The following is a 16,575-nucleotide window of genomic DNA, read 5'->3' as shown; positions in this document are numbered from 1 at the left end:
TCAAGTCACAGCTGACTTATGATGACCCCTGGTGGGGTTTTCAAGGTAACAGACATTCAGAGGTGGTTTGCCATTGCCTGCCTCCGTGTAGCGACCATGGATTCCCTTGGAGGTCTCCCATCCAAATATTAGCCAGGGCCGAGGCTGAGAGTGTGTGGCCGGCCCAAGGTCACCCAGCAAGTTTCCTTGGCAGAGTGGGGATTCGAACCTGGGTTTCCCAGATCCTAGACCGACACCTTAACCACTATACCATGCTGGCTCTCTTATATGAGCAGTACAAGGGAACATGTTCAAACAGTATTTTTCAAAGCAGCCTCCTGGCTCGTTGTCCCGTTGGAGGCAGCGGCCTTCACAGAGTGGATTTGGGGGAGGCGGGGAAGCGGCGTATCCGGAAGGGCGCCAGATCGTAAGGGGGCTCTTCCCCCAGGCTCAGCTTGCAAAGGATCTCTCCGATGACAGGGGCAAACTTGAACCCATGGCCTGGGAGAGAGAAAGGAAGGAAGAGAGACAACCAAATGCACACTCCTTACCCTTCTCTGCTCCACTCTCCTCCTAGGGTGACGCTGAAGATACAGAGCGTGCCGGCTGATGTTTGCTGGGTGGGGTAGACAGTGAACTGGTCCCCCCCTTCAGTACGAATCATGTCCTTTCTCACTCTCTGTTTTCATGAGCCTTTCCCCCCATCCACCCCTTTCCCCCATTTTTATTGCTGACATCCCTGATTCGCTTGTTTCTTTTATGGCATTGATATGCCGTCGATGCAAAAACGACATTTAAGAATGGCTTAATTTTAGCATGGAAAAAAATTCAGCACGACGAGGGAAAAGAGGATGTAAAGCTATAGGCTCAGGGAGAGAAGCAAAACCCAAATGAGGATTGTCAAGTTGAAATGGCAGGGCCATGAAATTCAGCAGAATCCCTACTCGCAAGGAGGCTGTAGCTAAGCCACTCACTGCAACACACCCTATAAGGATAATACCTTCCCTACAGGAAGCCTATGGTATGGACTGTCTTGCTATAAATACTCATAGAATCGTAGAGTTGGAAGGGGCCATACAGGCCATCTAGTCCAACCCCCTGCTCAATGCAGGATCAGCCTAGATCATCCCTGACAAGTGTTTGTCCAGCCTCTGCTTAAAGACTGCCAGTGAAGGGGAGCTCACCACCTCCCTGGGTAGCTGATTCCACTGTCAAACAACTCTTTACTGTAAAAAATGTTTTCCTAGTATCCAGCCGGTACCTTTTCACCCGCAATTTAAACCCATTATTGCGTATCCTATCTTCTGCTGCCAACAGGAACAGCTCCCTGCCCTCCTCTAAGTGACAGCCCTTCAAATACCTAAAGAGAGCAATCACGTCCCCCCTCAACCTCCTCTTCTCCAGACTGATCATTCCCAGTTCCCTCAGCCTTTCCTCATAGGGCTTGTTCTCCAGACCCCTGATCATCCTATAGGAATGCTCTACAATATTACTATTCATCCCCTGGCCTGCTTCCTGCATCACCCACAGGTGCTCCCTCCTCTCCCCCAGCCTGTCCACGGCAGCCTTGCTTACCTGAGAATCCTGCCCCGATAACAATGTTGCTAAATTGTGGGTGCCGATCTAGGATGAAGTCCTCATCGGGAGTATTCTGAGAAGATGAATGGGGGACAATGCTGATTGAGCCATTCTTGAATGAACTGGTGGGCGACTTTCCCAGGAGCCAAGCCCCCAGGAGCGGTAATCTGTCCCAGCTAAGGCGACCATATCCAAAACGGGGAGCACTGGGTCGGGGGTCTGCCTGGCTCCTGGCCCATTTCAAGAGCAGAAGAGCCGAGGGAGCTTGGCAGATGTTGGCTTCCTGCCGATGGGTTTCCTTGTGTGAGGGGAAGACAGGCAGACCAGTTCTGGCACAATGAGAGAAAACTATTTGCCCATGAATAGAGTTGCTAGATCCAGGCTTCTTCTGACTTGGGGAGATAACAGAATGAAAGATTCTGAGCTGAGTTTGAGTTCTCTTATTGTGGTAAGAAGCTTTGTATTTCTAGATTTCTTTGGGAGGGGCTGTGGCTCAGTTTGTAGAGCATCTGGTTGGCATGCAGAAGGTCCCAGGTTCAATCCCTGGCATCTCCAGTTAAAGGGACTAGGCAAGTAGGGGAATGTGGAAGACCTCAGCCTGAGACCCTGGAGTGCCGCTGCCGGTCTGAGCAGACCATACTGACGTGTATGGACCAAGAGTCTGATTCAGTAGAAGGCAGCTTCATGCGTTCATGTGTTCAGGCTGGGAAACTCCTGGAGATTTAGGGGTGGAGCCTGAGTTGGACAGGGATCTCACTGGGATACAATGCAATAGACTCCACCCTCTGAAGCTGCCGTTTTCTCCAGGGGAATCGATCTCTGTAGACTGGAGATGAGCTCTAATTCCAGGGGAATCCCCAGGTCCCACCTGTAGGCTGGTGTCCCTGCCCATAGATGCATAGCAGGGTGAGATTCCAAAGGGGAGCCGTTTTCCCTCCCCCCATTGAAGGTCTGCCTAGGGAGGCAGCTGCTGCATGCCTGCACACAGCCCAGGAGGGAAGGTCCAGAGGCCCCACCCCACCCCACCCCACCCCACTTCTGGAGCCAGGTGTGGGAGGAAACTTAAACATGCTCAGCTTCACCAAAGCCCCAGGGACTGATTCCCGGCAGCTTCTTACCGTATACAAGCAGCTCTCCTGCACAGCTGGTTCAGGATCGAGCCCCGGCAGATAGTTCCTGATAAAATCCTGGAGGATCTGGAGGTCGGGCACGGCAGAAGCCCGGTCCAGTTGATCTGGCTGATCGGGGTCCACGGGGCTTCCATAATGATAGCATATCTGGAGGCGGGCAGAGGAGAGTCTGGCTAAGGCCAGGGTCCCTCCCTAGGTGGGAAACAAGGTAGCTCTGCCTACCTGGGGGGGGAGGGGGGGCTGTGGCGGTCCCTGCACAAGGTTGCCACTTTTGTTACTGACCTTGTTCCTACATCTGTAATAGCTAGACTGCAGGAAGACATTTAGCAGGAGAGCCCATCTCATCAGGAGATCCCTGCAGGATTAGATATTCTAATCCAGAATCCTGTTTCCCAGCAGGGCCAGCCAACCACCCCAGAAGGCCCATGAGCAGGAGCACGGAGAATTAAGCCTCCCTTGATGTTTCCTCCAGCAACTAGCTTTAGCCCCTGACATGGTGGCTCCAGTTTAAAAACATGGGTAATAAATGTTCATGGGCCTCCCCTATATGCATTTGTCCAATTGCCTTTTTAGGCCACCTCAACTAGCGACACAGAGAGCCAGCGTGGTGTAGTGGTTAAGAGCGGTAGACTCTAATCTGGAGAACCGGGTTCGATTCCTCACTCCTCCCCATGAAGCCTACTGGGTGACCTTGGGCCAGTCACAGTTCTCTCAGAACTCTCTCAGCCCTCGCGGAGGCAGCCAATGGCAAAGGACCTCCGAACGTCTCTTGTCTTGAAAACCTCATGGGGTCGCCATAAGTCAGCTGTGACTTGACGGCACACAAACTAGCGACCGTCTTGCAGCAGTAAGTTCTATCAATTAGTCTGCTTTGAACGAAGGCGGTCTTTCTTCTGTCCTCCTGAAATCTACTGCACATCACCTACACTGGGTGGCCCCAAGTTCTAGTTTCACTGAAGGAAAACCCCCAAAGTCTTCAGCCTGTCCTCACAGGGAAAGTGCTAGTTGGGGTTGCCCTTCTCTGCACTTTTGTCTGGCTCGGCAAGATCCCTTTTTGGAGGTGGGATAACAAGAACTGGAACCAAGCCCCGCAGCGCAGAGTGGTAAGCTGCAGTACTGCAGTCGAAAGCTCCGTTCACGACCTGAGTTCGATCCCGACAGAAGTCGGTTTCAGGTAGCCGGCTCAAGGTTGTCTCAGCCTTCCATCCTTCTGAGGTCGGTAAAATGAGGACCCCATTGCTGGGGGTAAAGGGGAGATGACTGGGGAAGGCACTGGCAACCACCCCGTAAACATAGTCTGCCAAGGAAACGTCGGAATGTGATGTCACCCCATGGGTCAGGAATGACCCGGTGCTTGCACAGGGGACTACCTTTAACAAGAACTGGTCCCCAGAGACAGCCCCACCAGAGATGGATACTTCCCCTCCCTGTTCATCTGACCCCCACCCTCCTCTCACCTTGACAAGGCCTGGGTATTCGTCAGCTGGCAACCCATAGATGTGGCGCACGTTCTGGTTGAGGTTTATGCTCAGAAAACAAGGTAGCTGCTCCACGTGAGTGCCAGGACCTTTTGCCCGCCAGTAGTAGACATGGATGCGCAGCGGCTGGGGGGGGGGGGGGGAAGGAAGAAGGTCAGGCTCCTTTTGCCCCCAGTCTGAAGATGGATGGAGTCAGTAATTAGGGTTGCCAACCTCCAGGCCAGAGATGCCCAAGGCTTGAACTCTCCCCACTGAGTTGAAATCTACCCAGCCCTTTCCCAGGAGGAAGGCTGGCTCCTCCCCTGTTGTCTGTCCGAACCGTTTCAGGTCCAATAAGCAGAGCCACACAATTCCCAGGTCAGCTAAAGCAGCCCTGGCTCAGCGGATAGGGTTACCAACCTCCAGATACTAGCTGGAGATCTCCCGCTATTACAACTGATCTCCAGCCGATAGAGATCAGTTCACCTGGAGAAAATGGCTGCTTTGGCAATTGGACTCTATGACACTGAAGTTACTCCCCCTCCCCAAACCCCGCCCTCCTCAGGCTCCACCCCCAGAATCTCCAGGTATTTCCCAACCTGGAGCTGGCAACCCTACTTGTAAACATTCAAGAATGCCCAGGGTGGTATGGCCTAAGGGAACAGCTGCCAACCTCCAGGTGGGGCCCAGAGATCTCCCACTTGCTCTCCAGATTACAGAGACCAATTCCCCTGGAGAAAATGGCTGCTTTGGAGGGTGGACTCTATGGCATTGTACCCTGCTGAGGTGGCGAAGAGGGACCTGGCAACCCTAACTTCAGCAGTTAGTAGTCAGTTTCTCCAGGGGAGCTGATCTCTGTCATCGGGAGATCAGCTGTAATTCTGGGAGATCACCAGACCCCATCTGGAGGTTTGGCAACCCTATAACCTTGCCTGTTTTGCAGCACATCAGATATTATATTTCCCAGGGCACCATGAGGCAATGTCAGGCCCAGGGCAGGAAGTAGAGTGGAAAGAGAATTTGATACAGTTTGAATGTTGTTGTTTTTAAATTTTGGAGGGGAAATATTGCTTTTGAAATCAGTTTTCACATCAGTTGGTGGGAAAGATCTAAATGTTAGGTCTTGTTGCTTTTTAAGATGCCCGTGCTAAAGTTTTAAACCCTGGCCCCCATCCAGCTAACAGTGGGATGTGATTACTTCCTGCTGCAACCAAAGGAACAAGTTAATTGCAACTAATTTAACTGATTTAAGATTACCTGGATTGTGGCCTTTGGGAGGATTTGAGTAGGGAGTGCAACATCATAGTTAAGAAAACATAAGTAAAGAGCAAGATTCGGGTCCAGGAGCATCTTAAAAACCAACAAGATTTCCAGGGTTATAAGCTCTCAAGCGTCAAAGCTCACTTCGTCAGATGCAAGTAGGAATGGATATGCCTGAGTGCTTATATTCTAGTCAGAAGGTGGGAGGGGCGTTGCAAAGAAGGGAGTCAGGATGCAAAGGTACATTGCAAAATGCAATCGGCTTGACTAGAGCAGGGGAGAAATGCTTAGGGGCAGAAAATTAGCACCTGTGGTGAGATAAGAACAATAAGGTAGTATTTTTGCAAGTCACTTTGCTTCACTCCCCCCCCCGCCCCCGCATTCATTTTGGTTCCAGCAAAAGCAGAAACAATAAATCTCTCTGCACAGCCATGCGGAAGTATAATCAGATGACTCCACTGAAGCCCTGGGGGGAGACCTCTACTTGCACAATACTGGCTCCTCCCTACATCACCTGAGGATCATTAAGAGGTGGTCGGACTGGCTATGTTACTTCAGACTCCAGGTGAGAGGAGTGCCACTTCTGAATGCTCGCCATGTAAATACAAAGGCATCCCACAAGCAGAGAGCTAATACGTCAAGGAAAGAACATTTCGCCTGGCCTTTTCCATGCTTTTTGCAGGGGATTTTTAATACACGCAAAAATTCAAAGAAGTGGTTGTTCCTCTGCCTATAATCTGAAGCGATACATCCAGCCAGTGTAGTAGGGTTACCAACCTCCAGGTACTGGATGGAGATCTCCCGCTATTACAACTGATCTCTAGCCAATAGAGATCAGTTCCCCTGGAGAAAATGGCCACTTTGGCAAGTGGACTCTATGGCATTGAAGTCCCTCGCCCCTCCAAACCACCCCCCCTCATGCTCTGCCCCAAAAACCTCCTGCCGGTGGCGAAGAGGGACCTGGCAACCCTACAGTGTAGTGTAGTGGTTAAGAGCGGCAGACTCTAATCCGGAGAACCAGGTTTGATTCCTCACTCCACATGACTGGCGGACTCTAATCTGGAGAATCGGGTTTGATTCCTCACTCCTCCACATGAGCGGCAGACTTTAATGCGGAGAACTGGGTTCGATACCCCACTCCTCCAGGTGAAGCCTGCTGGTGACCTTGGGCTAGTCACAGTTCTCTCTGAACTCTCTCAGCCTGACCTACCTCACAAGGTGCCTATTATAGGGAGGGGAAGGGAAGGTGATTGTAAGCCGCTTTGAGACTCCTTAAAGGTAGAGAAAAACAGGGTATAAATAGCAGCTCTTCTTCATCATCTTATTCTGTTCGGCTTGCAGCGCAGGCCTCTGCGCCTGACTGTGGTTCCTCGGGTCTTGCCCCTGGCCCCAGCTTCTTGATCCTCCTACTGGCGTGCAGCAAGGCCCGGCCCTTACCTGGAGAGGCAGCTCCAGTCCCAGTGGAGACAGGAGGCGGCTGGTCCATGGGCCTGCCGTGACCGCAAGGCGTTTTGCCTGGTACTCCCCTCGGTTGGTTGTTATAGTGATCGGATTCCCAGGAAGGATGCTGAGGACTTTGGCACCATCCTGCACGGTTCCTCCACTGCGCAGGAACTGCTCCTGATGGGGAAAGGGGGCTGGAGTCATCTCTTTTGCTTCTCCCTTGGCTAGGGTTGCCAACCTCCAGGTACTAGCTGGAGATCTCCTGCTATTACAACTGATGTCCAGCCGATAGAGATCAATTCCCCTGGAGAAAATAGCTGCTTTGGCAATTGGACTCTATGGCATTGAAGTCCCTCCCCTCTCCAAACCCTGCCCTCCTCAGGCTCCGCCCCAAAAGCCTCTTGCTGGTGGCAAAGAGGGACCTGGCAACCTAATCATTAGAACAGGAATTTCAACCAGAATTTGGAGGACTTCCTTCCTTTCCGCTGGTTTTTCCCTGCAGAAAAGTTTTCCTTCATTCTGCTTCGTCTCTCCTCCCTCCTTGTTACCTGGACAGCTCGCAGTGCCTTGTCAGGGTACAGCACACCTGCCGTCAGGTCAACCACAGCCATCTCCCCAGCGTGAGGACGGATCGCCGGGTACTTTTGGGCCAGGGCGTGGGAAGTGAAAACTTCACTGGAGACACGAAGGCGTCGCATGGCTTGCCAGTAGCTCTGGAACTCTGGGTTCTGCTCCTGCCCCAGAACCAGCATCGGGGTTGGTCTGTAGAAACAGGGCCGACGTTGGAGGAGCTCAGCTTTTGGGGGCTTGGGGGAGGGATTGCTGGGGGTTGGGTAGGAAACAAACAGGTGTGCCAGCTCCAGCTGGGACAGGGATCCGGTATTCTCCTGTTTCGACATGGACTGCACTGTAGCAAGTTCACATGCTGAGTGGAATGCGAGTGGAGAACCGCCAGTATTGCTGTTCTTTTGGGTAATACCTGGAGGCTGGCAACCCTATTTGTACTCCACTGAGGTCCTTGTCCTCCCCGGGTTCCACCCCCAGCTCTCCAGGGGTTCCCCGACCTGGATCTGGTGACTCTACTCCCCCATCCCCTGCCAGTGGCCGGGAGGACCTGGCAACCCTAGAAACAAAGCACCTGTCTGTCGTGTCATGTGCTTTTGGGACAAAAATCTCTGGCCGCAGAGTGGCAAAGAGAACCGAAGGGAAGAATGTGTAAATGTAACAGGCAAATGTGAGGATTAGAAGCAGAGATGCAGATGTGAGAGATGAAGGCGGCAGAGTTCAGTTTGCACAAGGGATTGAAGCAAAGTGGTTTTGCAAATCAAAGCCACCCCCTGCGGTATCCCTGATCAGGGCAGGCCTGGGCTTCATCTAGGGCCAGAGCAGTCCCTACAGAGCCTCAGCAAGCAGGCCAAGGGACTGTGCCTTTGGGAAGTGGGGCCTTCCGATCCCGAGGATGGAGCAGCCAGGCTTTTTCTTGGCTCCTGGCTAATAAGACGGATGGGTCTATTACGGCTGACCCTGGCGAGATGAAAAATCATTTAGATGCGTATTTCCTTAATGGCTCTTCTTTTAGAGAGTCAAATAAATTATGTGGAGAATCTGTCTCATCTTGCTATGGGGCAGGGAGCAGACCTGCGTGTTAGCAGCGGCGGTGGCGGATTTCAGATTTGAAATCAGCAGTTCTAACCAGGTTAGGAGGAGAATACCTGGTTGGGGGAGCCACACAGCTGGGGCCAAAGCAAGAAGAGGGCTCTGAGGACTTCCTTCCCGGAGCCTCAGCAAAGACCCTTTATGACTTTGAGGGCCAGTGGTGGAAGGGAGCAAAGATAGGTTTGCCAAATCCAGGTAGTCACTGTCACAATTTGCATAGTACAGCCACAAAATTCATATAAAAATCTTTAATGCCAATTTAACATGATATCAAATACAAAATTATCTAACAAACACACCCAAGTGTGATATATCCCAGTGTCTGACTTGACATTACCTATCTAAACAACAAACAAACAAGTATACATATATTTCAAGACAGTTTTTACTGACAAATACACACAATAGGCCTAAGGCCAAACTTAAAAACTGATGTTATAGCTGCAATAGTAACTTGTTAAAATTTGTAAAAACTGTCTTGAAATATATGTATTCTTGATTGTTTGTTGTTTAGATAGGTAATGTTAAATTAGACACTGAAATATCACACTTGGGTGTGTTTGTTAGATAATTTTGTATTTGATATGTTAAATTGGCATTAAAGGTTTTTATATGAATTTTGTGGCTGTACTATGCGAATTATGACAGTGATATATAGGGCATAGTAGGTGTATAGTTCAGATTGTATTAACTTCCAGGTAGTGGCTGGAGATCTCCTGAGTTTACGACTGATCTCCAGGCGACGGAGATCAGTTCACCTGGAGAAAATGGCTGCTTTGGAAGGTAGATTCTATGTCATTACACCCCATTGAAGTCCCTCCCCTCCCCAACCCCACCCTTCTCAGGCTCCACCCCCCTCCCCAAATCTCCAGGTATTTCCCAACCCTAAGCAAAGATCTGGGCTGCCTGGATTCTACCATCTGTTCGTTGAAACCATGTCCTGTATTATACTCACCAGGACTAGCAGCTTCCAGGTGGGTTCTTCATTGCCTGGTGGGGGGCTTTGGGACTTAATAATTTTACTGTTAGATATTGGATTGAATTTATATTTTAGATGTTCATGTATTGGGTTTTAACTGATGTTAGCCACTCTGAGCACAGCTTCGGCCAGGATAGAGATTGGAATACAAGTGCAATTAGACAGACAGACAGACACAGAAAAAATGGTTGCTGGGGAAATGGGGAGTTGAGAGGGGATGGGGGGTAGGGGGAGCAATATCTAAATTTTACATCTTTTATTTATTATTTATTTAAGTCATTTATCCTCCCCTCTTTCTCCTCAACAGGGACCCAAGGTGACCCACACATTTCTCCTCTCCTCCATTTTATCCTCACAACAACAACCTTGTGAAGTAGGTTAGGCTGAGAGTGTGTGACTGGTCCAAGGTCACCTGGCAAGCTCCCATGGCAGATTCAAACCTGGCTCTCCCAGACCCTAGTCTGTCACTCAAACCATTACACCACACTGGCTCACTGATTTTTGTGGACAGGAATGGGCTTCTGAGCATATTGGTTCCTCGAACACGGCCCCAGTCAGCAACACCTTTGGGTTGGGTGATCTGCTCATTAAAGGCTGGAATCCTCTAATAAAGGAGAGCATCTCTGGGCATGGGCAGAGTGCCGATCTCTAGCTGTAGCGTAACACTGCCTGGGGGATGTGGTTTCCCAACAGACCTGACCTCCCTTTCCCTTCTGAAACGGGCCCCAGCACTCCGGTGCATCTCAGGGTGCCTTGCTCCATGCCCGAGCCAGTGTGGTGCAGTGGTTAAGAGCTGTGGACTCTAATCTGGAGAACCAGGTTCGATTCCCCGCTCCTCCACATGAGCGGCAGTGTCATGCCCCCCCACCCCCCGTGGCTGAGTCCGAGGCCTGGGATGCAGAACGGGAGCAGTTGGCTGTCCTGGGAATGCAGCTGAGCCTTCTGAACCAGATGCTGAATTAAAGGGGCCACCGGATGCCTCCAGGCCCAGCCAGGCCAAGGAATTGCAGTCCCCCTTCGAGGCCCGACTGCCAGAGCCAGCCAGAGATGCAGAAAAAGAATCCTCCCCCATGTTTCACTGAAGACAGAAACTCCGAACTCCGTTGAATGAAAAAAGGCGTTCGGCTCGGCTACAAATCCAGAGAGGCATCCCAGTTGGAGAGGATGACAGTGGCCCTTTTTGCAGGATAATTAGCAGCGTGTCCCAGGCTGAATTGGCCAGCAGATTTTTTTGAATTTTGCACGCTGAACTGTCCTTCCGGAAGTGACAGCGAAGCCAGCGCAGACCTGCTTCGCATTACAAAAGAGCCCACTTAACGCGACCTTTTGTCTTTGCTCCGTTGCTGCTGCGAAGCTATGCACATGCTAATGGCTATGCAAACAGGAACGAAGGAGCAGGCGAGTGGGGGGTGGCTGGGATTTCTCCTTTTGCATCGGGACCGTGAATCAGCATTTTTAAAGTCGCATTTTTAAAAAGAGCTTTGAACGAGCCTCAAAATTGACCCGGCATAAATGGCCCGTGAGTGACGACAGGACCAACCTCACTCTGACAGCTGGCCAGATTTAAGGAGCAGCGAAAAGCAGCCTAGGTGTGGAAGCAACGTACTGAATTCCGGTTTCAGCCCAGCACCACTCTGTTTGCTATCTTGCCCGAGAAAGACGTTGGACTGTTTAAAGACGACGCATACCGCCTTGCCCGCGACCCAGACCTTGGACTGATGAACGACGACCCTTGCTGCCTAGCCTGTGAGGCGTAAGAGGCCCCGGCCTGATATCTGGACTGCTGCTTAGACTTTGCCTTACCCCTGCTGACCCCACTGCTTCTGTGCAGCCTCGGCTTCTGTACCCTCCACCGCTCCCTGCCATGCCCGCTCTCAGCTCCCTCTGCACCGTGCTGCAGTAGCAGCCCTGCCAGCCTGCCCGGCCAGTACAGGCTGATCCGGAGAACCGGGTTTGATTCCCCACTCCTCCACATGAGCGGTGGACTCTAATCTGGAGAACCGGGTTTGATTCCCCACTCCTCCACACGAGTGGCAGAGGCTAATCTGGAAACCCGGGTTTGATTCCCCACTCCTCCACACAAGCGGTGGACGCTAATCTGGTGAACTGGGTTGATTTCCCCACTCCTACACTTAAAACCAGCTGTGTGACCTTGGGCTAGTCACAGTTCTCTTTGAGGTCTCTCAGCCCCACCTACCTCACAAGGTATCTTTTGTGGGGCGAGGAAGGGAAGGAGACTGTAAGCCGGTTTGATTCTTGTTAAAAGGTAGAGAAAATCAGCATTTAAAAACAAACTCTTCTTCTTTGTCTCACCTGTGGAGTGGGGTGTCAGCCTTGGCCTCCAGCTCTGCCCACTGCCGATAAGCCCCTTTCACCATGGCCACGTAGTGATCCTGGGGGTAGGCACTGCGGATGATGCGGCTTTGCCCATGGGAGCTCCCTCGCGTGTGGGGCAGAGGGAACTGGAAGGGAATTGGGAAGAGAGAATGAGGCATGGCGCTGAATGTTGTGGCCAACCTGTTTATATTGGGAAACCCCAGGTTGTCACGTGGGTCCTCCCTGCTTGGCATGGAACTGCTGTCACCCCCCTGCCGCCCAACTCAGGAAACTCGATAGAGATATTGGGGTTAAAACCGAAGCCCATGTGCTGCATCGATAAAAGTGGCATAAGTTAAACCAGAAGGGCTGGAAGGAACATGGGTAAAGCAAACATCCCACGCCAAAAAGAAATGAAAAACAGTGAGACAGTGTGGCGTAGTGGTTAAGAGCGGTGGTTTGGAGCGGTGGACTCGGACCTGAACAACCGGGTTTGATTCCCCACTCCTCCACATGAGCGGCGGAGGCTAATCTGGTGAACTGGATTTGTTGCCCCACTCCTACACACAAAGCCAGCTGGGTGACCTTGGGCTAGTCACAGCTCTCTCTGAACTCTCTCAATCCCACCTACCTCCCACGGTTTCTGTTGTGGGGAGGGGAAGGTAAGGTTTGATTCTTCCTTAAGAGGAAGAATCAAAAGCCAATTCCTCCTCTTCTTCTTCTGTTTACATCCTGAGATCTAATGAAGGTTGCCAAGTCATGAGGTTAAAGGAGGGGGAAATCTGATACAGGGATGGGTCTAATGGCAGGCAACCCAACCCAGTATTTGGGGGGACCCCAGAAAGGCCTCTCGTAATGTGGGAGTCCATAAGAGCATTTAATTGCTGCCTCATTTGTAAGCACACATAGAAAGGGGCTGGCAGCATGCCTGGGGCTTTCGACCCATTTAACCATGCTAGAGGGGGCACACGACCCAGAATAGGCACCACAGAAAGCTGAAGGACACCAGAAGATGTGGGGAGGGGGGGAATGAAGGCATGGGTGGCATGGGGTGGACTTTCTCCTTCCCTTTGGGAGCTGCATTGCACGGAGGGAGGGGGGGTGAGTCTACCTGCTCCAGCAGGAGGGTCCTCTGCCCGCGTTTGGCGAGGTGATACGCGGCGAAGCAGCCCTGGATCCCTGCTCCCACCACGACGGCATCGTACAGGCAGCTCAGGCCGGAGCTCTCTTGGATGGCCATGGTGGCTCCTTGTCCGCTGCAGCAGCCCCTGCCCTGAGCTGAGCCAAGGGGAGGAGCGCAGAACAAAGTTCAGGTTTCAGAGGCCCAGCTTGTCTTCTGGCAGCGAGCACCTGGCCCTCTGCCAGGCAGGGCTTTTGCCACATGTGGGAAGGAGTCGGAGCAGATGCCAGCCTGGGCCTGCCAGGGGATCCCACCCTTCGCTTGCTGATAGCCCTCCACACACACACGCACACACACACGCACGCACACATGCACACATGCTTCTTTGGCTTCCGTTGCATTTATTTTTCATACTGATTCAGTTGCCAAGCAGTTCTTATCCAGAAGAAGGAAGTGTCTCAAATGCTTCTACAGCAACAAGTGTCTCAAATGCTTCTGCAGCAACAGAAGGAAGTCTATTGCTATTGGAGGCAAGAAGGAAACGCTGGAAATTCCAAGCAAAGAAACTAATATAAAAGAGTTGGGTCTCTCTTGGTGATATGATTAAAGGGAATGGGTTAAAGGGACTGGTTTAAATGGAAAGCGAATCATATTTGATATTGATTTATTAGAATATTAATGCTTAAAATAAAGAATGGGCGAATCTTGTTGGAAATTATATACTTCTTTTAATGAATGGAAAGAGATGTTGGGTAATTCTTTTTATTATTATAAAAATACCTAGTGATAATCTATAAATTTGGGGGGGGGGTAAGGAGGTGTGGAGAACTGATTGTGAAAATTATTTTCTGGTGGATCAACTTAAAGGATAAATTTTGATTTAATCCCATGTATATATTTTGTATAATGGCTAACTAGGATACCAGGAAAAGGATGATTTTTTTATATAGATGGGGATTATGTTGTTAGCAAAAGTATTTACAATTTATTTTCAGACGGAAGAAAGTGAAGGGGGAGTCATTTTTATTTGTATTATGAATTTTATTAGACTTTAATTTACATTTATTAATTTTTATAACTGAGTAGTGATATATTTATGAGGTATTAAATGAGAAAATAATAATATAATAAAAAACAAGGAAGTGTCTCAAATGCTTTTGCAGCAACAAGGAAGTGTCTCAAACGCTTCTGCAGCAACAGAAGGAAGTCTTGACAGAGACATCAGATTTCCCCACCATGTCTGTCCAAAGCTGGTCTGCAAATAATCTTCCTGGGGGGGCCCTTTGGAAAGTCCATGCAGAATGATAAGTCAACCCTCCAACCCCCATGGACAAATGGGGGGTACCACGTTGGGGACCCGTGGTCTAGTTCATACCAACAGGTATGGAACATGTCAGGGTCCAGGTGCGAAGGGTGTCTCAGAATGTCCATCCAAGGACAGAACTGAAGATACCGTTCAAAGAGGGGGGTGCATCAGATTTACCATCAGATGTACCAGAAAGTTAACGTCATGATTTTTGATTTTCTTTCCTATGATTATAAGTAGCAAGAATGCACTAAGACAGCATTCCTATAATTTTAGAGGACATATGTATGTCCTGATAACTTTGTATGGTGTTTGAAGTTATAAGATAATGACTCGAGAACGTGTCCCTTATCAAGCAGGACAATTAGCTATAGTTGGAGATTTCCTATGATTATAAGTATAAGTATTTTCTTTCCTATGATTATAAGTAGCAAGAATGCACTAAGACAGCAGTCCTATAATTTTAGAGGACATATGTATGTCCTGATAACTTTGTATGGTGTTTGAAGTTATAAGATAATGACTCGAGAATGTGTCCCTTATCAAGCAGGACAATTAGCTATAGTTAGAGAAGATTTTTTTTTTAAGCCTGTAAGTATGAGACTAGAGTCTAAATTGGTTACCAGCTCCTTCTCTGAGGAAGCCCCATGCCTGTGATCCTGCTTACTTTGAAGTAAGACTTTTAAGGGCTCATTGGGATTGCTCTGTATGAATGGTGTTTTCATACTATGGTAATGCAGTTGGAGATGTAAACAATTAAGTTTTAAGAAAAGATAAAATAGAGGTCAGATTCTCTATTGTATTCTGTGCTCACAACAGACCAAACACGTTGCTGGGTGAACCTCTTGCCAGGAGATTCATGATCTGATATAGGAATGCGATATAGTCTGATATAGGAAAGCTAAGCAGAATTTCACAGGAATATTCTTGTCTCAGGAGTAATCAGGCCTGCCAAGAGTCATTTGGAACACAGAAGAACTAATTTCACCCTCTCCTTTTCCTTCCTTCCTTGCTTCCTACCCCATTTAGCATGCTTCCCCCCCCTCCCGCCCAGCCAGCGTGGTGTAGAGGTTAAGAGCGGTGGTTTGGAGCGGTGGACTCTAATCTGGAGAACCTGGTTGGATTCCCTGCTCCTCCACATGAGCAGTGGACGCTAATCTGGTGAACCGGGTTGGTTTCCCCACATCTACACATGAAGCCAGCTGGGTGACTTTGGGCTAGTCACAGTTCTCTCTGAACTCTCTCAGCCTCACCTACCTCACAGGGTGTCTGTTGTGGGGAAGGGAAGGTGATTGTAAACCAGTTTGATTCTTAAGTGGTAGAGAAAGTCAGCATATAAAAACCAACTTTTCTTCTCCTCCTCCTCCTCTAAAGGGGTGAAATTAAATCAAAAGAGTTTCCAGCTAAACGTTAGGAAGAACTTTCTACAGAGCAGTTCCTCAGTGGAACAGGCTTCCTCGGGAGGTGGTGAACGTTCCTTCCCTGGAGGTTTTTAAGCTGAAGCTTACATGGCCATCTGTCAGCAATGCTGATTCTATGACCTTAGGAAGATCATGAGAGGGAGGGAAGGAAGGTTTTCATCAGAGTTTGGCTCTCGTGGCCCTTTCTTGCACGCCTAGGGTAGTGGCGATCGCCATTTTGGGGTCAGGAAGCAATTTTCCTCCAGGCCAGATTAGCCAAGGATCCTGGAGGGGCTTAAAAAATTTTTTTTGCCATCTTCTGGGCGTGGAGTTGGGGTCACTGGGGGTGTGTGAGGGAGGTAGTTGTGAATTTCCTGCATTGTGCAGGGGGTTGGACTAGATGACCCTGGTGGTCCCTTCCAACTCTATGATTCTATGCCAAAAAGTTCACCTTCCAAAGCAGCCATTTTCTCCAGGGGAACTGATCTTGGTTGTCTGGAGGTCAACTGTAATAGCGGGAGATCTTCAGTTGCCACCTGGAGGCTGGCAACCCTAGATAATGGCTGCTTGGACAAGGCAATGCAGCAAGGGAGGGGGCATGGCTCAGGGGTAGAACATCTGCTTAGCATGCAGAAGGCCCCAGGTTCAATCCCCAGCATCTCCAGTTAAAGGGACTAGGCAGGTAGGTGACGTGAAAGACCCCTGCCTGAAACCCTGGAGAGCCGCTGCCGGTCTGAGTAGACAATACTGACTTTGATGGACCAAGGGTCTGATTCAGTAGAAGGCAGCTTCATGTGTGTTCATGTGTCCCTCGAGCTTCGGGGCTGGCTTTGTGGTCCAGAGAAGGCAGCTGAGGCTGGTTGGTTGTGGGCCATCTTTGGAGGAGCTGCCCAGATGAGCTGAGGGAGGGAGAGCTTGTCTCCCCCCCCCCATCTTGTGGCATCGTGTCAG

General features: G+C 50.1%; 1 protein-coding gene across 1 annotated transcript; it reads right to left on the bottom strand.

Annotated features, from left to right (window-relative positions):
• Positions 1–349: 349 nt before the first annotated feature.
• PIPOX (pipecolic acid and sarcosine oxidase) lies at positions 350–13,038 on the bottom strand. The gene is made up of 8 exons (XM_056865418.1): positions 12,910–13,038; positions 11,796–11,944; positions 7,396–7,609; positions 6,842–7,024; positions 4,145–4,291; positions 2,676–2,834; positions 1,555–1,630; positions 350–480 (listed from the first exon to the last, which is right to left on the bottom strand). Exons 1-8 carry the CDS (start codon positions 13,036–13,038, stop codon positions 350–352), a joined length of 1,188 nt encoding a protein of 395 aa, XP_056721396.1.
• Positions 13,039–16,575: the final 3,537 nt, after the last annotated feature.

This window comes from Euleptes europaea, chromosome 19 (assembly GCF_029931775.1).
Source record: "Euleptes europaea isolate rEulEur1 chromosome 19, rEulEur1.hap1, whole genome shotgun sequence".
NCBI lineage: Eukaryota > Metazoa > Chordata > Lepidosauria > Squamata > Sphaerodactylidae > Euleptes > Euleptes europaea.
Note: the sequence above shows the minus strand (reverse complement) of the source record. Positions and strands in the feature narration are given on the sequence as shown.

Excerpts from the sequence above, each read along its gene's own strand:
- PIPOX (XM_056865418.1), bottom strand. The coding sequence starts at position 13,038 with ATGGCCATCCAAGAGAGCTCCGGCCTGAGCTGCCTGTACGATGCCGTC. Across the intron at positions 11,945-12,909 it reads GGACCCTCCTGCTGGAGCAG|TTCCCTCTGCCCCACACGCG; the intron begins GTAGACTCACCC and ends ATTCCCTTCCAG. Across the intron at positions 1,631-2,675 it reads AGGAGAGCTGCTTGTATACG|AATACTCCCGATGAGGACTT; the intron begins GTAAGAAGCTGC and ends TCATCTTCTCAG.